Genomic DNA, 23,108 nt, shown 5'->3' with positions numbered 1-23,108 from the left:
TATAATATAAAAAAAATTATACATGCATGCATACATTAATTCGTTTAGAAAAGCAATGATTGCTTGATGCAATTTTTAATTAGTAAAAGCACTAAGCCAATCATATCCTTATGTAGAGCATGTAACTTGGAATTTATTGAATTAATATCTCAGAGGTATGTGTGTATGGCGGCTGCGTAGTTGTTGTAGCAGCATAAATATTACACATGTATGTACGGGGTATGCTGCCAGAGTGACAGTTCTTGGCCGGATATAAACCCGGCTCGTTCCGGTAATGTATAATTGACAGTCGTGCGAATGTGCGTAACTACCATTAGGTAGTGCACGGGTTCGAAATCTCGGTCATGAAACACTAAATGTTAGAAAAAGTTTTCTCTATTAAAGTTCGCTCTTCTCCTGGCAATACCACACCTCTGAGTGCATTTCTGCCATGAAAAGGCTCCTTATCTGCTGGCATAATACTGTAAGCCCCTTATTTGTGGAAAACACCAAGACGCATTTCACAAATAGGATATATGTATAGTACCTATATATGGTATGAATACCATTTATAACATCCAACTGTGGCAAAAGTCTGAGATGAGATACATATGTCAGAAATTGATTTTTACAAATCTCGTCGCATTATAATAAAGAGTATTGCACCAAATACAAACAAGATTTTCTCGAATTTGGTACCACACGGACCGAATTTACATATAAGCGACGAATTTTGTTGTTGTAGCAGCATAAACATCCCCCATACATATACAAGGAATGCTGCTGAAGTGACAGTCCTTGGCCGGTTATAAATCCGGTGCGTTCCGGTTACGTAAAACCGACTGTCGTGGGAAGGATAAGCGAGAAGTACTTTTTCACATTAAATACGACTTTAAATCTCTTTCCAATATTTTATTTTGTTTCACTCCTTAATACGATCTATGAAATATTACGAAAAATAAAGCAGCATCGTTCCAATATTCCAAATTTTCACACATTTTCAATACAAAATCGGCATATAACGAGGGCATTAGCCGAACTCTTATAGGTACAATACAATACAGTTCTGACACAATGGTTGTAGCTCAGTTAAACTAGTGCTGCGACCATTGAATATTTTTTAAGTCAATGCCTTCTTGTACCATTTCCCACAATGGAGACATTTCACGCAAACGTTCGACGTGTTTGATACATTTGTCGGCGGTGTAATCAACCTCCTGAATGGTGGTAAAGCGACCAATTCCAAACCTGGAAAACAAATTTTAAATTAAAACATATGAATTTATTTATATACTAATGTCTACTTTATATTTCAAAATAGCACATTTTTAAGGCTTATTATGAAGGGTGTGCGCAGTTTATCTGCTTAATATCAGGTTTTATGTAATAGTTTTTTGGTTTCATAAAGTCACGCTTCTGCGAAAATTGTTTAATTAGAAAGTGGATGTCGTTATCATATAACCAACGATGGCAATTTCAAAAAGCAACGTTATGTTCCAGGTTCCCTTGAGATATCGTAAATATACTTGAGTTATTCATTGCACAGACAAATAGACAAAAAAAAACTTTCCATAATCTTCTGTTTTAGTGCAGTAGCTGGCGTGTTGACTTATTGAAATACTATTAATATATATATTTTTACCTTATTGAACTATGTGCCAAGTCCTCATCGGTACCAATTGCACGCAGTACATAGGAAGGCTCCAATGACGCTGAAGTACAAGCTGAGCCGCTTGATAGAGCAACATCTTTTAGGGCCATCAACAAAGATTCGCCCTCAACGTAGGCAAAAGATAAATTCAAGCAACCACTATAAGTCTGCTTGGCATCACCGTTACGGATGACATGAGGCAAAGCACTAGTGATTCTGTCATACAAGCGTTTCGAAAGGAAATCAATCCACTTTTTATCATAGTCCATTTCTTTCAATGCTAGATCGCATGCAATTCCAAATCCAACAACAAGTGGTGCGGGTACAGTGCCGCTACGTAGACCACGTTCTTGCCCACCTCCACTTTGAATTGGTTCAAGGCGAACACGTGGTCTACGACGCACATAAATTGCTCCAATTCCTTTTGGACCATACACTTTATGTCCAGATATTGACATTAAATCAATGTTCATTGCATTTACGTCGATGGGAATTTTGCCTACAGCCTGTGCTGCATCTGTGTGGAAGAATACTTTGCGTGAACGGCAAAGTTCACCGATTTCAGCAATCGGCTGTTTCACGCCTGAATAAGAAAAATTATAATAAGTGAATAATTTATGGTATGTATTTTCCGTAGCGCTATTTAGTCATAATCATACCAATTTCATTGTTTACAGTCATAATGGACACCAATGATGTATCCGGTGTCATAGATTCTTCCAGCTGCTTAATATCAATAATACCATTTGATTTAACAGGCAAATAGGTTACTCGAAAACCTTCATTCTCCAAAGCACGGCAAGAGTCCAGCACACATTTGTGTTCTGTTTGTGTAGTAATCACGTGCTTTTTCTTACTTGCGTAGAATCTTTGAAATAATTCGAAATAAAAATAAGGGTGTGTATGATAAGGTGTCTTCTTTCCAGCACAGTATTTACAAAATATACGAATTGAATTTGGAAACTTAATTTATGCTTTTAAGAAATAGTAAGTATTCATACCTAGCGACACCTTTAACCGCAATATTATTACTCTCTGTAGCTCCTGATGTAAAAATTATCTCTTTTGGCTCTGCACCAATTAACTTTGCCACCTGTTCTCGTGCCGTTTCTACGGCCTTCTCAGATTCCCAACCATATGCATGAGTGCGAGAATGTGGATTTCCGTAGTAGTTCGTCATGTAAGGCAACATTCCGTCCAAGACACGAGGATCCTAAAAAATGTTTGCGAATGATGAAATCACGCAATCGTAAACTAAAGCAGAATATTTTTACCAAGGGTGTAGTCGCCTGAGCGTCTAGATAAAGTGGTCTACCTTCCACATGTTCTGCTTTTATGTTAAAGCGTATCTGCTTTTGTCGAAATTCTAAAATTGCAATATATTCAAGTTACCACGATATAACAGTGTTTATTAGTTTTACCCTCAGATACTGATGCCGGTTGCGTTTCAGTAGAGTTAAACCTATTGTATAAACATACGCAAGACGACGGAAGACCAACATTCGATCCACCGTGGTTGGTTAATAAAATGTTTGGTGCGAAAACATTTTTCGGAACTCTTCCAAATAATTGCAGCATTTTTATAAATGTTGGTACTAACAGAAGTTAAAGAATGCAAATGTAGGGAAGTTATTTTTTTACAAATTCAATTTCACATATTTTCACTCACCCAACTATTTGTTATCACACGCCTTATTTGACAATCAGCTGACAGTACACAATTACGTCGTTTCGCAAGAAAAGAAGAATCTCACGTATAGATGTCGCGCTTACCATTAGATGCGATAAAATTCGTATAATGTGTATTGCACTTATTATTTCGGCCGCATTTTGGTTGAGCAACACTTATTACTTTACTCTCCCATGCCTCATACTTCAGATAGCTAAATATCTCTCTACTTGTCACAACCATTATTCCAGAAGGCATAAAGGATGGCATCAATTTTGCGTACAGGAAAATTTCTTCGCTATTTCGCAGGTTTCACGCGAAATTTTGTCGTGGATTCAGTACGACAAAGTGAAAATGGAATTAATCTGCTACAAATCACTCCCAGTGTTGGCATACAATTCCAGCAGTAAGTATATGAGTGGTTACCGGTGCACCCTCTGGCCATTACATTACGCAATACGAAGGGTGAAATCATGAAACAAATGGTGGCTCAATTTTACAAATTTGCTCGAATTTGCGTTAGTTCTTATTAAAGTCAAAATGTGAAAGGTTTTTATCAAATTTCATTGAAAAAGATGCTTTTCAGATTCGGACCATATGGCATAACCTAAAAAAAACTTGACTCATGTTTGCATATTTTCAGTGGCTTCGCCAGCAATCCAGCACCCAAGTCAGATCTCAACTTGGAAAAACAGTTGCGCCGGCTAGATCAAGATGTGCGTCGTGTCGGACGAATTTCGCGGCGAGATATTGAGGAAGTGCTGGAAGAGATACGCACGCAACAATCAGCGACTAGTTCACAATCGCTGCTCGTAATACGTTGTTGTGGGAATTTGGTGCCAGAAGAAATGCCGGAGGTGCGTACTGCACTAGTGCAAGAGATTTGGAAGACACTTAATGTGTTGAATGTGGCAATGGATATATCTCACTATAATGCTTTGCTGCGTGTCTATTTGGAAAATGAGCATCCGTTCTCACCTACAGAATTTTTAGCAGAAATTGAGTCCAAGAACATAGAGCCAAATCGTGTGACATATCAGCGATTGATTGCACGCTATTGTCAGCAAGGCGATATTGACGGGGCTACGCGCATATTAGAATTTATGCGTTCCAAGAATCTTCCAGTAAACGAGAATGTTTTTAATTCGCTTATACTTGGTCATTCACAGGTAAGTCGAAATCCAATAAGAATGTTCTTATCTGTTTACAATTATGAATATATCCATCTTCTTCTTGGTCTGCGTATCCTTGCTGCATGTTCGCGTTTACATACAAAAGTTATTTTGATTTTAGCCATACGGTTATCAGGTCATATTAAAGATATCAGGAAATTTGTGTCTTTGCAGTTGTTAAGCCAATTGATATTCTTCATTCGTTCAGCAATTGTGAACCATCATAATTTGCAAACTTTTTTCCGTTAACATTTTCCTTGGAGTTAGCATGCCATTTAGCATTATTTCACTTGAAACTTTGTCAGTCTAGCTTACTAACATCATTTTTATATAGCACCATATTTCAAAAGCTTATATTTCATTGTCGATAGAAAAGGGTCGCCATTACGTAGAGTTTTAAAAATCGTCCTTAATTTAATTGGCATGTCGTGTCAATAGTTAAGTATATCGCACTTGTTACGTTAAAGCGTAACAACTCAAAATCTGAACATTTTCAGTAGAGACGAAAAACTGTTTCCGTAAATATTAATAATATATTACAAGGAAAAAAATATATAAATATAATTGTACGAAAATATCATTAAAAACAATATAACGGTTTCATTCTTATTTGTTTAGTAGTTGCGCTAAAATAACAAATTTTTGAGTTGTTACTCTTTTCCTGAAATTTTTTTATGCACTTAGTGGTGTTATTTTGAGTTGTCTCTGTTTAACTGAAAAAATAACACGTAACTTAAACAAACTTAAACAAACCGTTTGGTTGTAAACAGGCACAATTCAAAATGTTACACTTTATGTGACACAAATTTGTTCAAACACTTGGAGGCAACTAAAAATGTAACTCTTTAGTTGAGACGAAAGAAGTCATTCTGAAAACAAAGAGAGAGTCATAACGGTTTTTTAAACGAAAGACTAGACAAACCACTGAACGATTTTTATAGTGGGTAGAGATGACCACTGTACATTGTTTTCTTGCAAAAAACTAAAATTTGGAAATTTTGAGTTGTTACGCTTTAACGTAACAAGTGCGATATGTTTTACCGCTTATTCCAGATCATGATCCCATTGGTCATTCCGCCATATTCCTATATATTTTAAGTTTTTTTTTACTCATTCTATTTTATTTCCATGGTTAGCTTCGCATTTCAGTAGTCTCTGCCGCTTTTATTTACAATAATACATTTTTTTTATCAGTATTCATACTTAGCCTTTGGGGTGCTCTTAATAATTTCTTCGGAACTCTTCAGATTATTTGTGATCAGTGTTATACCATTTGAATGTATGTGACTCACATCTCGCATAAAATTCCACCATCACCATTCGTTCCAATTATGATCGCTTTGTAGTTATCCAACCCTGAGTTGCAGAGATTAATATGCTCAAATAAATGCAAACCCCAATTCTCAAGGTATGGGCAAATCACCCCAAATCACACCCTTTTCCGGCTCTGTCAGTTTGAACAATGTGTTGCTCTATTTAATTTCCAATATGTTCCCCTATTTAATTTCGTATGCCGTGTTTTTGTTGTAATTCTCTGTTCGTTTTATTATTTTGATTTCATTGGTTATTTAGTGTTAAATTTCAAAGCTGCTGTTGATTACTTCTTAACTTTAAAGGATTCTGAGAGTTTAATAGTCTATATATATATATAATTATATATATACATATGTAGATTTTTAATATCACCACTTGATCAACTTTTCGCAGAGCTATCAAAAATGTCCGAGGAAAAAATATATATTTATAAAATTTTATTCGTTATTATTTAATTTAATTAATATATGTATGTGTGTGTATGTACTTATTTCTCTTTCAACCTTAGGCCAATGATCTAGAATCAGCCAAAGGTATTTTATCGGTGATGAAACAGGCTAATTTGGATCCCAGTGCTGACACCTACACAACTCTTCTGTGTTGTTATGCTCGTCATGGTGATGTTGATTCTATACTTCGTACACTGGACGAATGTGAAAAGGCGGAAATATTCTTACTTGATAAAGATCTGTTGGACATCGTCTATGTACTGAGCATTAACGGACATGCGGATAAAGTGGATGTAGTGCTTGCAAGATTGCGCATTTCGGCAGGTTTCAATCAAGATGCAGTGAATGTTATACTACGTTTGGTGAACAAGGGTTATGAGGATGTCGGACTAAAAATTTTGCAAGTAATGCCACGTAGCACTCGTCCTGATGGTCAACTGGTAGATACCGGAAACTTTTTCATTAAGCAGCTTGTCAAAGCCAACCGTCCAATGGACAAGATCTTAAGTATTTGCAAAACTCTTCAGGATGAAGGTATGGAGGACACATATTCTTATGATAATTATTTTTTATTGTGGGTTAAATTAATTTGTTTTTTTTTTTTTGCCTGTATTTTTTAAGGTCTGAACCCTAAAGCGCTTTTGGTAGCCACTGAAGCTGGACTTAGTAATGGTGTGGTTTCTAATGCACTTCCGCTATTGCGCGAATTGAAGAATGCTGGTTTGCCTATTCGCCAGCATTACTTCTGGCCATTGATTTGCTCTGCTGAGTCAAACCAAATCATGTCCATAATACGTAACATGCAAGATGAGTTCGCTTTGCATCCGAACTCTGAAACCTTGCGCGACTACGTCATTCCTAATTTAAAGGAGAAGAACTGGGATAAAATCGTAACAATCTTACGTGATGCGGGTATATCGAGCGCTAGTTCAGCAGCATCTACTGCCTACGTAGCATTGACTACAAATCAATTGAAGTCTGCCGCTAATATTATGGAGTCATATAGATCATATTATTCATCCCAATTGTTCAGACAACCCTTAATTCACGCGCTATCAGCTACCAACGACTATGCCTCTTTTACTCGTGTGGTCAGGCAACTATACGAAACCGTTCAGAGTCGCTCACTTAACGCACAGCGTACCGAACCTGAGGAGGGCTCTGAAGTAGAAGCAAATGGTGAGACAATAGAAAATGAGGGGCCTAATCTAAGCTTTGATGTTGTTGGAGCTGTGCTGAATGACATTTGCTCATATTTTCGTCGCAATAGAATTGAAGTATTAAGTAACATTTTGCCAGCGCTGGTAAAGGAGGGGCTCACCATTAGTAATACAAGTGCTGCGCGTATTTCAGAACGCCTGGGCTCCGAAATGACAACTGAAATCTCCGAGAACTTGGCCAAACTTACCTCTGGTGAATTAGAACTTGTACCACGGAAAACTTCAGAACAGCGCAAACGTGGTCTGGATTCGTTGACAGTTGAAGGTAAGCTCCAGTTGCTTTAATTGGTTCGATTACAGTAATCAAACCTCTAATTATATTTAGAACTTGAACGTTTCATCGCTAACGTCGAAACGAAAGGCGATAATGCTAACAACTTAAAACGACAACTACTAAATGCTTGCTTCCGTTCTGGTAATTTGGAGAAGACTTTGCAAGTCATCGAAAAGCTGGAAGTGGAAAAGTTCACAATTTCAGTTGGAATATGGGCGCAACTAATAGATTTGTACGCAACGGAAAATAAGACATCAGAGGCATTAAAACAATACGAAAAAATTAAAGCGGATAATCCTGAATTCGTGTTGGACAACCTTAAATCGGTGCACATTGCAAACCTACTCATAAACGAAGAACGATTCGACGAAGCCATTAAATTCTTGGAACGTAATAAGAAACCGGAGTTAGTAACGGACAACGAAGGTTCTTTTAACTATATCTCGGTTGTATGGCGTCTATTGAATACACTGGCCGAAGCTGGTGAAGCGGATAAATTGCAGCAACTGTTTGATACATTGGTGGGCGGAAATTATATTTACCCCACTAATGTACTTTTGGGGCCGTTAATAAAAGTATGTATCAGGGATTATTTATTAGAATATGTATTCATTTTTTTATAACTATTTAAATACTTTTTTGTTTAGGTGCACCTTAAAAATGACAACATTCCTAAAGCTGTGGAAGCATTTGAGCAGATCTGCGAAAAGTATAAGTGTACGCCGTGGAAAAATGATTTAGCTTGTCGCCTCATAGAAATGGAGGATGCCGCTAATCTGCAAAAGCTAACTGATTTGAGCACAAACATTCATGGTGAAGTAAACAGTCTGTATGATTTGGTATTTTCGTTTGTCGAATGTGGACGCATACGTCAAGCAAGAAAGATTTTGGAAACACCTGGACTTCGTACACGTCCACAACGTATTAACAGCGCATGTGAACGTTACAAAAACGAGGGTATGGTAGAACCACTTGAAGGTTTGGTTGAAGCGACAAAGGATCTTAATCATATTGATCGCAACAAGATCTACTATAATTTATTGCTGAGTTATTGTAAGTCGGAAGATACCGAAAAGGCCTTGGGTCTTTGGACCAAAATGCAGGAGGAGGACATAGCGCCCACCGATATTTTCCTTATTAAATTGGCAGAACTGTTGAAGCACAAAAACATAAAAGTCCCATTTGTTGTACCAGAACTAGAAAAAGCACCAGCGGCTAAGTCGAATAAAACAAAAAATGCTGAATCGGAAAATGCCATAAAGGAAACAAAGTCACCAACTACTTTATCGCTTCTGCGGAAAGCTATCAAAGCTGGTGAGATTGACGCTGCGCTAGATTTTAAAAACCAATTACGATCAGTTGAAGCTGTGAGCATCAATGATCTTTCGCAATTGATCGAGCATGCGGTACGCGCTGGACGTCTGACGGATGCGACAAAAATCGTAACCGAGCTGTTAGCGAAAAAGCAATACCCGAAACCGAAGATTTTCAGATTTTACTTAAATAAGATTGCTGCCGCTGGCGACGTGAATACATTACAAGTACTCGGAGAGCAATTATCAGATGATCAAAAGAAAATAGTTTCTTTTGATAACCGTTTTTGTCATGCAAACATTATAGCTGGTAAGACGGATCAGTATTTGCAGTCAATCTATGAGCAGATTGCTGCAGCAAAAACTCCAGAAGAAGCTGCTAAACTAGCTGATCATTTTCCACGTGGTGGCGCTCTAGGAATTTTACAACAAAACCCCGAAACATTGCCATTATGTAGGTATTTTATATTTTAATAATCACTATTTCTCTTTCAAAAGTTTAACATTCACTATTTTTGTTGTCGTTCAGTCGAAAAAATTGCGGAGAAATACGCTGAACAAAAGCAATTAGGCCCAGTTAATGTGCTATGGATGCATTTACTCTCAAAAGGCGATGAAGCTGCATCGAAATCCATATGGGATAAACACCTTTCGAACGCACCACGTCTAATGTTCCAACGAGTTCTGCAGACGGCGCGCGAGCAAAAAGACGAGAAGCTCGCTCAAGCGGTAATAAGTCAATTGCGTGAGTCAAAGATCTCGGAAGGAGCTATAGGGAATGCTTATTCGTGCCTAATTGACATACACACCACTGGCAACAATTTAGATAAAGCGCTGGACACGCTGAAAACAGCAATCAAAGATATATGTTTAGAGAATATAAATCGCACTGCGCTAGTGCGCCTGAAAACTGCACTTCAAGAGCAGAATAAGGAATTTCCATTCGAAATTCCTGAAAAGAAGTCGCAAAAAAACAGCAGCAGCAGCAGCTCACAATCATCTGATGATGACGTTACGCCGAAGCGACCAGAGACAAGACCAATTACACGACCAACTAAATAAATAGGGATGGGATATATTAAATATGTTCGTAGTCTGTAACATTAACGAATAATTGTTGATTCTTATTTTAAATAAATGCTAAGTACTTCATATGTTTATTTTGAATTAATTTAATTCTCGTTCGGCCATTATCTTGAACCAGTACATTATCAGATTACACATACAACTTTTATTGTACATAGCATAAAGTGACAATTCATGTACTCTAATTTTAGTCGTATGAAATTCATTTAAAAAGTTGGTGGATGAAATAAATACAAACCTAAAATAAAGCAGGGTTATTTTGTCACATACGTGAACGTACCTTTGGTCACGTAAAATAATGTTTTTCAGATTATGACATACGTGCTCGTAATGCCTATATCGTAAAGCTGCGTGATGACATACGGTAAAAGTAGAGTAAACGCACGCGTTCGTTCGAATTGTCATACGAACATCAACAGGTAATCAAAGCGGCCAAATTTCACTAAAAATGTGAGTAAATTGTAAAATTGTTTAAATTAAAAATAATTTTAAACTACTTTTACTATTATAGGACGAATTACAGTAAACTAAACCCTACACAGAAAGAACTCATGGCGGAGTTTATGGTAAGCCACCCAGGCCTGGCAAAAAATAAGCTGCCAAGTTCGGTGGAAGGGAGAGCAATAGCAAGCAGACTCTGGGAGGAGCTCTCGAAGCGCCTAAATGCTGTAGGACCACCTACTAAAGATGCTAAGATGTGGCGGAAGGTACTTACATACATATCTGCATAAAAAAGTTGTACTTTTTATTTGAAAATATACAATTTTTATGGATTGTTATAGGTTTTCGCTGATCAAAAGTATCAGGCAAAGAAAAAGCTTTCTTTTAACAAAGCATCTAAGCAGCGAACTGGCGGTGGACCCTATACTGGAAAAGTTATTACTGCCTCCGAAGAACTTTTAATAGAGGCAGCCGGACTAGAGGATTGTATAGAGGAGAAAAAGTATACACCAGTACCCGATAGTGTACCGACTACACCGGCCTCAACAATTCTCAGTAGCAGTGATAACAGCGACGACGAAAAAGCGAGTTCCTCCAGCAACTCTTTACCAGCTCCATCTGCTGCCTACACACCGCGAAGGAGTAAAACTTTGCGGAGTAGAAAAAATTGTAAAAAGGAAAAGTTTACATTGCTCCAGCAAAATTTAAAAGCGGCGTCCGATTTCCATATTAGTTTGAATGCGAAGTTAGATAGATTACTGCTGGTGCAGGAAAAAATGCTTAAAATAAAGGAGGAAAAGCATCTAATTCTACAGGAATCGCACCAAATAAATTTGCAAATAAAAAGGCTTGAGCTGGAAACGCTGCAAATTAATTTAGCAAAGCATTCTAGTATTTAAGCATTTTCAAGTGGGGGTGAAATATAATAACCTTTATATATCTGAGTTATTAGTTTTAGTCTTAAGCAGTTCTTAATAAAAATTAAATATTTAATTTGTAAACGAGAATAAAAAACTTTATTTCATAATAGTTTTAGTAAAAATAATTTAATTTTATAACTAAAACATTTCTAATACCATTTCAGAATAATTAGTAACTAATTCATTATTATTATTATTTATGGGAGATATATTCAATATAACCCTAACTTAATTAGCACACTGGCTACTAGGGCCTTCAGTACTTAATGACGATTACAAAATGAATTATTTCTAACTGTACAATTTAAATATGGTCCATGCCTTTCAAACGTTTGGAAATGGTTTTTGGGTCACTCCCAACTGCTGTGCCATCATTTCTTGCGTTTGACCATCATCTTCATCCAACAATACTTGCAATTCGCCGTACTCAAACTTTTTCGGTGCCGGCCACGGTCCTCGTTCTCCACGCTAAAATCACCACTTCGGAATTTTACAAACCACCTGAAACACTGTGGTCTACTTAGCGCATGTCCACCATAAGCTTGTATAAGCATTTGATGAGCTTGAGAAGCGTTTTTCTTCAATTGATAACAGAAAATTATCGATGTCGGCAACGCGTAGTTTGAAGGCACGAAATTCGAAATTTTTAAGAGCGACAAAAATCATTGTTGTATGAAACATAACAAACCATCAACCATAGATAACCCATCAACTGAATATTGTTGACAGATGACAGACGAAAAAAACAAAACATTTGGGAAGTTTTAAAAATACTCCTAGCGACATCTATGGACTAATAGCTGAAAGTCTTATTTCATTGGTATCTACCTGGTACCTGGTATTAATACATTTCATATATTTAGTTAATAGAGTGGATGGTACCAAGGCGAATTTATTACAGGTGACAGCAACCACATATAAGTAAAACCCTACATGTATTTGTTGTTGCCTTCGATACAAGCATTAAGTGAAAATACAATACAATTCGATTGTAAACATACCAGTACATACAAACAAAGCATATCATTTTGACGTAGCCATATCTACGGCAAAAAATTCAGCTGGGTGAATGCTGTCACCTATAATAAATCCACCTTGGTACCATAGTTCCGAATGCAGTAGTCCGTTAGGTGGTTAGTGTTAGACAGAGGTCTAGGATGTGTTCGATTGAGAGATGGCCTCCACAAAACTGACAAGTCTGGGAAGGACAGCCGAGGAGAAGATGTTCGTGTGCTAGTTTAGTATGACCGAGTCTCAGACGTATGAAAGTTGTGATCTGGTGTTTGGAAAGGGAAGTTGGGAATAGGGATTTTTTTCCATCAGGATTTATAAGGGTGTATGGATTATTTAATTGAGACCATTCAACCTTTTTCAAGTGGGAAGAATGGAGGTTGATAGTTTTAGGGATGTCATTCGAGGAGAATATGTCGAAAGTGATGGAGGGTTTGGAATATGTATTTTTGGCTGTTGCATCAGCTTTTACATATCCAGGGATGTGGCTAGGTATCCATAGAATCTTTATTTTGTTAGGACATTTTATTAATTTATCCCTGATACGACAAACGATCTGATTATCATTAAAGATATTTTTTATCGCTAGACAGACTGACAAGCTGTCTGTACATATTAAGAATTTTCCATTATTATTTGTTGCATACTCTGACGCATGAAGGATAGCCAATAAATAAATAAAAAATAGAGTATTTTAGTTTGATTTGCTTCGCCCATGTCAGGGTCATAGTTTTGAGGATCATAAATAATTCTAAACATAATGCCAATGTTGTGAAATGCGGACTTTGAAATGCCACTTTTGTAGGGCGATACCTTACTTTTTTACAGAATCCTAAAACTCTCCAGCGTTCTGCAAAGTGTTATGCAAATACCCAAAGATTTGGAAAATTACAGCCATACCCGGAAGAAATGGATTTTCCTGCCTATTGAGGTGAAATCGATTATTCAAAATTCTGCCAATTAGCTGCCAAATGCACCACTGGAGGTACTGCTTTCGTGTCAAAATTGGACAATGCCAGTGCGTTACTCCGAACCTTTAGCTGACGCTGCACTTTTTTTCCATCTACATCACTTTCACTGGAGCTCATATAAAAAAGCAAAGTTGATTCCATTTCTAATTATTGTTTATTATCTACATTTTCTAATAATTTTGGAGGTTTCGAAAAATACGATCCTAATTGTGAATCTTTAAACCTATTATGAACTTTATTTTGTCATCGTTTTTCGAGTTTCGAAAGATCTTTTTCGTCCATTAACGCGACACTCATCTATGCTAAGCCATTTGGGTGCTAATTATTACAGTTAATTTATATGAAATGATAAGAGGTCCAATGATATTTCAAGACTGTTCAAGCCTTATTAACAAAGAACAATTCCTTTAAAGTGGTATTTCGTATCATTAATTACTCTTTGAATTACTAAAGTGTAAACATAAAATGCGTGTGGAATATAAACTTTGACATCAAATGTCTTTTATTGTCGTCTACTGAAGTTTTCTTTGGAAGATTTATGAAGTGCCTAGACCAAGGTGGATTTAATAAGGTGACAGCATTCACCCAGCTGAATTTTTCGCCGTAGGGATGGCTTACGTCAAAATGATATGCTTTGTTTGTATGTATTGGTATGTTTACATTCGTATGTTTACATTTGCTTGCTGATTTTGACATGATGCTTGCACCAAACGCAACAACAAATACATGTAGGGTTTTACTTATATGTGTTTGCTGTCACCTGTAATAAATTCGCCTTGGCCTAGACATTCAATAATATTTTAGTTCATGGAATTTAAGAGCGTAAAAATTTTCATTTTATTCTATTGGTTTGCGGAAAAAAGAAATCCATTACTTTTTCGGCTTTAGTGATCGATATCTCATAAAGTATCGATCAAACAATTACTGTCTCGTGTAAGCGCCAAATAAGAATCGTGACCACGCTATTCAATATTTAAGGAAACTAGTAAATCTATTACTAATGAGGTCGAAAAATTCGTCGTATGCCTCTGAGTAATCCAAAATAAAATGAACAAATGTTAATAATCTACAGATAGAGTTAAGTTTTAATAAGAGAAACAAACAGAGATATTGTGAAAGAAGGATGTGTCGAGAAAGTTATTGAACACCTCAAGGTTGGTATAGGAGACCAAATTGCTTTCACCGTCCTCTCCAACATTTCTTGCATTTTTGTATTCACCTCCACCACCGATCCTTGATTCTACAACTCGTGCATCATTCTTGAAAATATTTGGCTGTTTTTCAGGTAGCCACGGAACTACAAGGATGATAGATTTACCTGGTTTCACCATTATATATAAACAAACCGCTGCCATAAGCCTGTTTACGTCAGCCAACCAAGTGATTCTTTCAAACTCGTTGAAAGCCAGTTAGCGGTTTGTTATTGGCCCCACCTTCTGAATTTCACCATGCCTGGGAACATAACACTAAATGAAGTTATTGTGAACATAAATTTGAGGGAAATCGATAGGAACACGGCTAAAGGCAATTGGTGCTTTCGACTTTTACATCGATTGTTTAGTATTTGTACTATTAAAGAGTAGTGAAAATTTGCGGTATTTGGTGGCGTGTAAATTTAATATTTTGATTTAGAGTTGATTAAAAATGTCAGACAGTGAATCCGATAGCACCTCAGACAGTGGTGATAGTACAAGTTCATCATCAACCTCTTCGAGTTCAGATGAGTCCACACCGAGCACCAATAAACAAAACGTTGAAAGGGACTTTGCATCTCAGAATGCGGAAAAAAGTGAGAATCCCATATCAGCAGATGGGGCGAAGGAACTTAAAAATGTTGCAGAAAAAAATGACTATAATTGCTCATCTGACGGCGCAATAGTAGAAAACCATAACAAAGGAAAAGAGCCAGCTGCAAAAGATACCACAGATTCCGCAGATCCAGAGAAAAGCACTGAGTTGCATGGGGCGAGTTCTACAGATAAAGATTCAAATGGAAATGAAAAATCGGAGGAGCTAGAAGATGGTGAGCTGAATAATGACGATGGAAATATTCAAGATGTGAAGGGATCAGAAAAAGGCCCTGAAGAAGTTCAACTTACTAATGTTAATCTGAATAATGAAAAAGTGGCAGAAAAAGTGAATGCGAGTGATTCGGGTGGCACATTTATTGGAGATCAAACTGCAGTTAGCCGTCAGGAAAATGTTGACGATAATTTCAATAAGGTTTGTTAAAAATTAAAACAAAAAATAAACGTATATTAGTCATCTAATCAAAGTTTGCATATATTTTCAGCAAAATGAAAGCAATTCTGCCGAAGAAGTAGCCAAATCAAATGCGGACCAAAAACATAAAGAAGCTAATGAGGTACCTAACACGAAATTTGGTAGCAGTGCGCGAAGCGTGCGGGAACGTTCACATTCCCGTGATCGAACAAAACATCGGCGGAGGAGTCGTTCGCAGAATCGTGCCTCTTCACGACAACGTTCACGATCGCGATCCCGTTCTCGCAAACGTTCACGTCGATCTGCATCTTTAGCAAGGCGACAGGAACAACGTAAGCGGCGTCATGCAGAGCAAGAGCGACGCGAAGATGAAGACCGCAATAAAAGAAAACGTGAGAATTCAACAAAGCAATCTACAACGTCCTTATCCGGTAAAGAAGGGTTCGATTTCGATGGCAAAGAACGTGAAAATGACAATGCTACAGTTACTGATCCAAAAGCAAAGATTACTGAGCGTCAGCGTCGAACTGTCGATTTATTGACATCGCGTACCGGTGGAGCTTATATACCACCGGCCAAATTACGTATGATGCAAGCGGAAATAACAGATAAAGCTTCAGCCGCATACCAGCGAATTGCTTGGGAAGCACTGAAAAAATCAATACATGGTTACATTAACAAAGTAAATGTCGATAACATTGCTATTATTACGCGTGAGCTTCTTAAGGAGAATATTGTACGTGGACGCGGCCTACTTTGTCGTTCCATTATACAAGCCCAAGCGGCGTCACCTACTTTCACGCATGTCTATGCAGCTTTGGTATCTATAATCAATTCAAAATTTCCTAATATTGGCGAGCTACTACTTAAGCGTTTGGTAATTCAATTTAAACGCGCTTTTCGTCGAAATGATAAGGCGGTTTGTTTGTCGTCTTCGCGTTTCATTGCTCATTTAGTAAATCAGCGAGTCGCACACGAAATACTTGCCCTGGAGATACTGACCCTATTGGTAGAGTCACCAACCGATGACTCTGTAGAAGTGGCTATCGCTTTCCTCAAAGAGTGCGGCATGAAATTGACGGAGGTGTCTTCGAAAGGCATAGGTGCCATATTTGAAATGCTAAAGAATATATTGCACGAAGGAAAATTAGATAAGCGTGTGCAGTACATGATTGAGGTGGTATTTCAGGTGCGAAAGGATGGCTTCAAGGATCATCAATCTGTGATTGAATCATTAGAGCTGGTAGAGGAAGATGATCAGTTTACACATCTGCTAATGTTGGACGAGGCCACAAATCTGGAGGACGCTTTAAGTAAGTTTTAAATTAAAGTATGGTAAGCTTATGAAAATGTTTCTTATATTTGCAGATGCCTTCAAATTTGATGACCAGTATGAAACTAATGAAGATAAGTACAAAGGTCTTAGTAAAGAGATATTGGGCAGTGATGCTAGTGGCAGTGGTACTGGTTCTGGTTCTGGAAGTGACTCTGAAAGCGAGTCCGGGGATTCGTCGGGTTCTGAAAAGGAAGAGCGAGATGGCAGCCAAGGCACTGCCGGTGACATCATCGACAATACTGAAACTAATCTAATTGCTCTAAGGCGTACGATTTATCTCACAATTAATTCGAGTTTGGATTATGAAGAATGTGCGCACAAATTAATGAAAATGCAGTTGAAGCCAGGCCAAGAGATTGAGCTTTGCCACATGTTTCTTGATTGTTGTGCAGAGCAGAGAACCTACGAAAAATTCTATGGATTGTTGGCTCAACGTTTTTGTTCAATTAACAAAATTTACATTGCACCATTTGAGGATATTTTTAAGGATACCTATCAGACAACGCATCGTTTGGATACAAATCGTTTACGGAATGTGAGTAAATTTTTCGCGCATTTACTATTTACGGATGCTATTGGTTGGGATGTACTCGAATGTATTAAGCTAAACGAAGATGACACCACCTCATCCAGTCGAATTTTTATAAAAATACTTTTCCAAGAGTTAGCCGAGTACATGGGATTGGGGAAACTTAATACTAAACTTAAGAATGAAGTTCTGACGGAGAGTTTGGCAGGTCTATTTCCTAAAGACAATCCTAGAAATACGCGTTTCGCAATTAACTTTTTCACATCTATTGGGCTGGGAGGTTTAACTGATGAATTAAGGCAGTTCTTGAAGAACGCACCGAAATCTGTGCCTGCCATTAATGTTGAAATATTGGCAACAAAGCCAGTTGCGAGCAGTTCCTCAAGCTCATCATCGACGGAATCATCCTCATCGGGGTCATCAAGTTCCTCGGAAAGTAGTTCTTCATCCAGCGATACGTCAGATTCAAGCGATTCCGATGAAGAGGACAGGAAAAAGAAAAAGCGCAAAGCTAAAAATAATTTGAATAAGAAGAGCAGTAGGAAGGAAAGCAAGAAGACAAAGAAGTCGAGAAAAACTAATTCAAGTAAAACTAAACGAAAAGTAAGCGATAATGAAAGTAGCAGCAACTCGGAAGATTCATCCGACTCGAAAAGCAGTGCAAGCGATGGAGATAGTAGTGATAGTAGCAGTGACAGTGACGATGATAAGCGTAAACGCAATCGGAAACCGAGAGGTAAGAAACCTAAAGATACATCCACCAAGAAACACAAGGCACAAGTCGATAATGCGGAAAAGTTACGAAAAAATAAGCCAAAGGACAATGACAAGAGACGTAATGAGGATCGCCATGTTGACAAATATACGGAACGAAATGTTCGAAAGGATAAGTCGTCTGAAAGAAAGTACGAAGAAAGAGATGTAATGCGTGACCGAAATGAACGTATCAAAGCGCGAAATCGGGATTTAGACGAGGATCGTCGGAAGGATCGCGAACGCAGACGCCAACGCAGTCGCAGTCGTAGCCGCAGCCGAGACCGCAACCGTAAAGAGCGTGAAGATTATACTGATAAACGTAGTGTGCGATCAACACGAAATTCGTCCAAAGAGCGTGGATAACTGTTAAAGCTACACAATTAATTACGCTGAAATTAAATTGAATTTTCAAAACATTGTGGACTTTTTATGTTTAATGAAAATGATATCCTATTAAGTTAAAGATATTTCAAAATGTATTTTTAATGCATTTTTCAGGAAAAAGCTATAATTTTTTTTTTTTTCAAAGAATATATCTACGTCAAGTAGAAAATCGTATTCGGAATGTTCATGGCATGCAAATCACGCTGATGGTTTTATGCTGTAGGTCTTTTTTTACTATCCATAACATTACGTATTTCAACTACTGAAATCAGCTCGTTTGTACGTTTTAAATTATTGTACGCCGCTTCCCAAAGAGGGTCGAATTCGTCTGCATTTATTAAACGCTTAAATATTCGACGCAATTCTTCCTTGGGACGTAATTTCGCGAAATCACTTGGGGTAAGTCCAAAATGCATAGGTATATCCGGAGAAATAACATCCTTGGCCGTTGTGGGCTCGTCTGCAAACTCTGGGTCGAAGGGTTTCAAAGGCAAAGCCTCAACTGGTGGCCTTGTTCGGTCTTGACACATAAGCCGGTATGTTGTGTCTTTGTTATAAATATTTGGTGGCATTTTTGATATATTACCAGTTTTTGGGATTGGATACTGAACGTGCAATAATTTCCACAGTTCTTCATATTTGATGCACTCTGAAGGTAAGCCCTCGTTCTCGATTAAGTTGAAATGCCGTAATGCTGGAGTTATCTTTTGCGGGTTTAAATGAACTCCTTCTCGATACAATATTTCATATATTTGATTCCAAGTTAAAAGGCCAGTTTTTTTAATGTCGCTTTTTTCCAATGCCAACTTCAAATCTTGCATGTGCAAGGTGTGACGATCGAATAGACTCTGGCGTATCTTATTTAAATTTCCTATAGCTGTGATTAAAGGACTTGTTCCCTCACATTGATCTTGTAACTCAATCAGTGCTTTTACATTACATTCATTTGGCTTAGAGGGTGCACCAAAAGTCATATCTGGTGTTATATGATTTTCTCTGAAAAAAGCAAGTGATTTATCAGGTAACCAAAAAACAAGAAATAATGAAATTTGGCTACAAAAGGATACCCTTATGCAAAGGCTCCTCCAAAATAAGTTTTCAGAAATATAAAAATTGCGATAAAAGAACCACTACTTCGTGCGCATGAGAGGTGATTCTGTGCTGACGAAGCGAAGCGGACTTACCTATATGTATAAGGTGGCGCAAAATAAATCACCCCGTCAGAAGATTTATATTGGGTTGGGGAATAAGTTCATAGCGTTTTTAAATTTTCTTTTATTTTACAACGATTGGTTTGCTGTTTGGCAAAGGGTAAGTATCATTTGGTAGAACTCTTTCTGCTCTGCAAAACTATGTTAATTGTATTTTTGAGTAATTTTTCCACTACAGAAATGCAATACCCAGGAGGCAAAAATTAACATTTTAGGCACCTGCTCTTCTTTGCTTTTCATCGAGGTCAAAAGCTGCCGAAGCAGCCCGGGACATTTGCGGAGATGTCATAGACGAGTATGGAGAAGATGTCATAGACGAGTCTAAAGCACGTCAATCACATTTGACACTTGCGAACTAAATCTTAAAATGTGGTTCAAAAACCTGCATATTCGGGGAACGAATACTAATAAAAAAATAAATAAGAGAAGGCTACTAAAGCATTAGTACTTCAACTTTGTAAGATATGCCATACCCTCGTATATTTATAAATAAGAGCGCTTATATGTGCCGCCTAAATACAAAATATTTGTATTGAAATGTAAGGCTAGTCAAATATTGACCAGTTCGGTTGTTGTTGCACCACACCCGCACATGTATGCGGGGTGTTGCTGGAGTGACAGTCCTTGGCCGGATATATAGTAAATTCGGGCCGTTCCGGTAACGCAGAAAAGACTGTCGGGGGAACGGTGAGTTCGAACGGGAACAAGTTCGGTAAGATTACACTCTGACATTCAATCCATTCCGTAAATCTGAAATCAATTATACCTGTTAATGCTTCGCCCCAAATGACCCAATGTTCTTTCAAGATATTGTTTTTGTGCCTTGCTTACAACAATTAGATTATCACATTGTGCCATGGCTCTTTTAACATATTTTCCATTGAAGTCAACATCGTAAACTTGTCCAAAATTTTTGTGCCGGTCAAATGGTTTAATGTAACTATGAATGTAAATTTCAAGTTTTAATTTAATTAACTAAAGTTTTTGACTCTTCTATTTCATACTGTCGACTTATTTGTTCCGAGGGTAAGTAGTGGCCATGACTTATAATATACTTCTCATGCCAACGTACATAATCGCGGTTCACTTCATCTGGAGATTTGCATGGAAACATAAGATTATATAAGGGTTCCGACCTCTGTGTAGGTTCGCCAAATGTCGTACTTTCGTTGGTAATGTACTCGGGCTTTGAATCCACTTGAAGAGCTTTACCAAGTTCTGCTTTCTTGGAGTACATATTTTCGGCAAACTTTTCACGGAACACAACGAATCTACTCTTTTGTAATTCTGGGCTGAGCAATTCTTTTAAATTTTCTTCAGGTATGAATCTTTGGTTTGGCAATAGATCACCACGCATAGCATTGTATTTCTGTAAGCATTTCGTGTGCATAATACTTTCAGCTGCCTCGTCGATAGAGTACCTTTTCAATGCATCCTCAGCTGTTTCCGATATTTTAGTACATATTCCCGCAGCACGCAACGTCGGATTGCGATCCACGTATTTGCCGCAGTTACTCATTTTTCTTTAGAGCTTTGTTGCAAAAAAAAAAAAAAAAAAATTAATAAATAAAACTACCTTTAATAATTTATGTATGAGCTTTTGCTATTGCATTAGATGAAATTTTTAATTGTCAGAACATTTGATATTCAAATAGTTTTGTTCATTTTGTGAATGAATAAAAAAGGAAGGCCCTAGTAGCCAGTGTGCTAATTAAGTTAGGGTTATATTGTATATATCCCATATAAATAGTAATAATAAGAATATAGTATAAAATAGTTTTAGTACTCATTTTTTCCTAAAATGAACACAGGTGTGTTAACTCCAACGAGAGAGCACATAACTGAATTTACCGTTAGATGTTGTTGCAGAAGGCTGTTAACGGATAACCTAATGAAGGCAAAAAAAAAAATAATAAACCAAATTTCTTTTGACAACAAAAATTATTTCTTTAAATATTTTTGACGTGATAACGTCTTATAATTCGATTTAACAGGCTGCACGCACGAAAACATGTGTCGTTACCTTGCTCATTAGTGTTACCTTGCTCATTAGTGTTACCTTGCTCATATGTCGTTACCTTGCTCATTGCCGTTACCTTGCTAATTTGTCGTTACCTTGCTCATTGCCGTTACCTTGAATGAACTGCAAGCGAAAGCGCGGAACGAACGACAAAGCAAACAAAGCAAACGAACGGCAACGTTCGACATCTTGCTCTCTCCTACTTAAGTGAGCGTATATATGTATGTATATGCGCATATGTACATATATAAATTCACGTATTTGTATTTGCATATGCCTTCTTATTGATTATTATTAATTTGATTCACTTGAAGAATTTAAAATAAAACCAAGTTTGTTAATAATACCTGTTGTTTTAATGTTATTATTATTAATTTTTTTATTATATATGTACAATATGGGTATCAAATGAAAGCTGTTGATAAGTGCTTTAATACGGGGTAATTTTCATACCTATTGATGACCTTCGGATGTGTATGTACAATATGTGTATCAAATGGAAGCTGTTGGTGAATCCTTTATGATATGATATGTTATGTTATGTTATGTTATGTTATGTTGTGTTATGTTATGTTATGTTATGTTATGTAATGTTATGTTATGTTATGTTATGTTATGTTATGTTATGTTATGTTATGTTATGTTATGTTATGTTATGTTATGTTATGTTATGTTATGTTATGTTATGTTTTGTTATGTTATGTTATGTTATGTTATGTTATGTTATGTTATGTTATGTTATGTTATGTTATGTTATGTTATGTTATGTTATGTTATGTTATGTTATGTTATGTTATGTTATGTTATGTTATGTTATGTTATGTTATGTTATGTTATTTTATGTTATGTTATGTTATGTTATGTTATGTTATGTTATGTTATGTTATGTTATGTTATGTTATGTTATGTTATGTTATGTTATGTTATGTTATGTTATGTTATGTTATGTTATGTTATGTTATGTTAAGTTATGTTATGTTATGTTATGTTATGTTATGTTATGTTATGTTATGTTATGTTATGTTATGTTATGTTATGTTATGTTATGTTATGTTATGTTATGTTATGTTATGTTATGTTATGTTATGTTATGTTATGTTATGTTATGTTATGTTATGTTATGTTATGTTATGTTAAAGTATATTATGCATGTTAATGTTAACTCATTCTCTATATCCA

General features: G+C 36.8%; 5 protein-coding genes across 6 annotated transcripts; 3 read left to right on the top strand and 2 right to left on the bottom strand.

The window, feature by feature from the left end:
- Positions 1-876: 876 nt before the first annotated feature.
- Positions 877-3,388, bottom strand: LOC129248476 (cysteine desulfurase, mitochondrial). 2 transcript variants are annotated; one of them, XM_054888033.1, is made up of 7 exons: positions 3,300-3,388; positions 3,052-3,225; positions 2,905-2,996; positions 2,632-2,843; positions 2,290-2,498; positions 1,622-2,213; positions 877-1,227 (listed from the first exon to the last, which is right to left on the bottom strand). In XM_054888033.1, the coding sequence occupies exons 2-7, from the start codon at positions 3,206-3,208 to the stop codon at positions 1,074-1,076; spliced, it is 1,416 nt and encodes a 471-aa protein (XP_054744008.1). In that variant the 5' UTR covers positions 3,209-3,225; positions 3,300-3,388; the 3' UTR covers positions 877-1,073. The 2 variants fall into 2 exon arrangements, with proteins under 2 accessions (XP_054744008.1, XP_054744007.1); XM_054888032.1 differs by lacking the exon at positions 3,300-3,388 and having other exon boundaries at positions 3,052-3,291.
- A 118-nt stretch (positions 3,389-3,506) lies between these two features.
- On the top strand, positions 3,507-10,193 carry LOC129247151 (leucine-rich PPR motif-containing protein, mitochondrial). The gene is made up of 7 exons (XM_054886111.1): positions 3,507-3,705; positions 3,943-4,468; positions 6,294-6,768; positions 6,856-7,719; positions 7,780-8,303; positions 8,376-9,495; positions 9,571-10,193. Exons 1-7 carry the CDS (start codon positions 3,563-3,565, stop codon positions 10,101-10,103), a joined length of 4,185 nt encoding a protein of 1,394 aa, XP_054742086.1. The 5' UTR covers positions 3,507-3,562; the 3' UTR covers positions 10,104-10,193.
- Positions 10,194-10,507: 314 nt separating this feature from the next.
- LOC129247867 (uncharacterized) lies at positions 10,508-11,574 on the top strand. The gene is made up of 3 exons (XM_054887228.1): positions 10,508-10,577; positions 10,639-10,834; positions 10,910-11,574. Coding segments are annotated over exons 1-3 (756 nt in total). The 5' UTR covers positions 10,508-10,575; the 3' UTR covers positions 11,468-11,574.
- A 3,281-nt stretch (positions 11,575-14,855) lies between these two features.
- LOC129247509 (pre-mRNA-splicing factor CWC22 homolog) lies at positions 14,856-18,781 on the top strand. Its single transcript, XM_054886661.1, has 3 exons — positions 14,856-15,693; positions 15,764-17,006; positions 17,062-18,781. The coding sequence occupies exons 1-3, from the start codon at positions 15,115-15,117 to the stop codon at positions 18,675-18,677; spliced, it is 3,438 nt and encodes a 1,145-aa protein (XP_054742636.1). The 5' UTR covers positions 14,856-15,114; the 3' UTR covers positions 18,678-18,781.
- LOC129247510 (uncharacterized) lies at positions 18,781-21,491 on the bottom strand. The gene is made up of 3 exons (XM_054886662.1): positions 20,914-21,491; positions 20,676-20,849; positions 18,781-19,694 (listed from the first exon to the last, which is right to left on the bottom strand). The coding sequence occupies exons 1-3, from the start codon at positions 21,426-21,428 to the stop codon at positions 18,911-18,913; spliced, it is 1,473 nt and encodes a 490-aa protein (XP_054742637.1). The 5' UTR covers positions 21,429-21,491; the 3' UTR covers positions 18,781-18,910.
- Positions 21,492-23,108: the final 1,617 nt, after the last annotated feature.

Source organism: Anastrepha obliqua, chromosome 5 (assembly GCF_027943255.1).
Source record: "Anastrepha obliqua isolate idAnaObli1 chromosome 5, idAnaObli1_1.0, whole genome shotgun sequence".
NCBI lineage: Eukaryota > Metazoa > Arthropoda > Insecta > Diptera > Tephritidae > Anastrepha > Anastrepha obliqua.
This window is presented reverse-complemented; position numbering and strand designations above follow the sequence as displayed.

Bases quoted from the DNA above. Each gene is read 5' to 3' on its own strand.
- LOC129248476 (XM_054888033.1), bottom strand. From the start codon at position 3,208: ATGCTGCAATTATTTGGAAGAGTTCCGAAAAATGTTTTCGCACCAAAC. The intron at 2,997-3,051 runs GTAAAACTAATA...TTGCAATTTTAG, and splicing joins ACCGGCATCAGTATCTGAGG to AATTTCGACAAAAGCAGATA. The intron at 2,844-2,904 runs GTAAAAATATTC...AACATTTTTTAG, and splicing joins CTCAGGCGACTACACCCTTG to GATCCTCGTGTCTTGGACGG.
- LOC129247151 (XM_054886111.1), top strand. From the start codon at position 3,563: ATGGCATCAATTTTGCGTACAGGAAAATTTCTTCGCTATTTCGCAGGT. The intron at 3,706-3,942 runs GTAAGTATATGA...GCATATTTTCAG, and splicing joins GTTGGCATACAATTCCAGCA to TGGCTTCGCCAGCAATCCAG. The intron at 7,720-7,779 runs GTAAGCTCCAGT...AATTATATTTAG, and splicing joins GGATTCGTTGACAGTTGAAG to AACTTGAACGTTTCATCGCT.
- LOC129247867 (XM_054887228.1), top strand. The intron at 10,835-10,909 runs GTACTTACATAC...GGATTGTTATAG, and splicing joins ATGCTAAGATGTGGCGGAAG to GTTTTCGCTGATCAAAAGTA.
- LOC129247509 (XM_054886661.1), top strand. From the start codon at position 15,115: ATGTCAGACAGTGAATCCGATAGCACCTCAGACAGTGGTGATAGTACA. The intron at 15,694-15,763 runs GTTTGTTAAAAA...ATATATTTTCAG, and splicing joins TTGACGATAATTTCAATAAG to CAAAATGAAAGCAATTCTGC. The intron at 17,007-17,061 runs GTAAGTTTTAAA...TTATATTTGCAG, and splicing joins AAATCTGGAGGACGCTTTAA to ATGCCTTCAAATTTGATGAC.
- LOC129247510 (XM_054886662.1), bottom strand. From the start codon at position 21,428: ATGAGTAACTGCGGCAAATACGTGGATCGCAATCCGACGTTGCGTGCT. The intron at 20,850-20,913 runs GTATGAAATAGA...TTACATTCATAG, and splicing joins TCGGAACAAATAAGTCGACA to TTACATTAAACCATTTGACC. The intron at 19,695-20,675 runs GTATAATTGATT...TGCTTTTTTCAG, and splicing joins TTGGGGCGAAGCATTAACAG to AGAAAATCATATAACACCAG.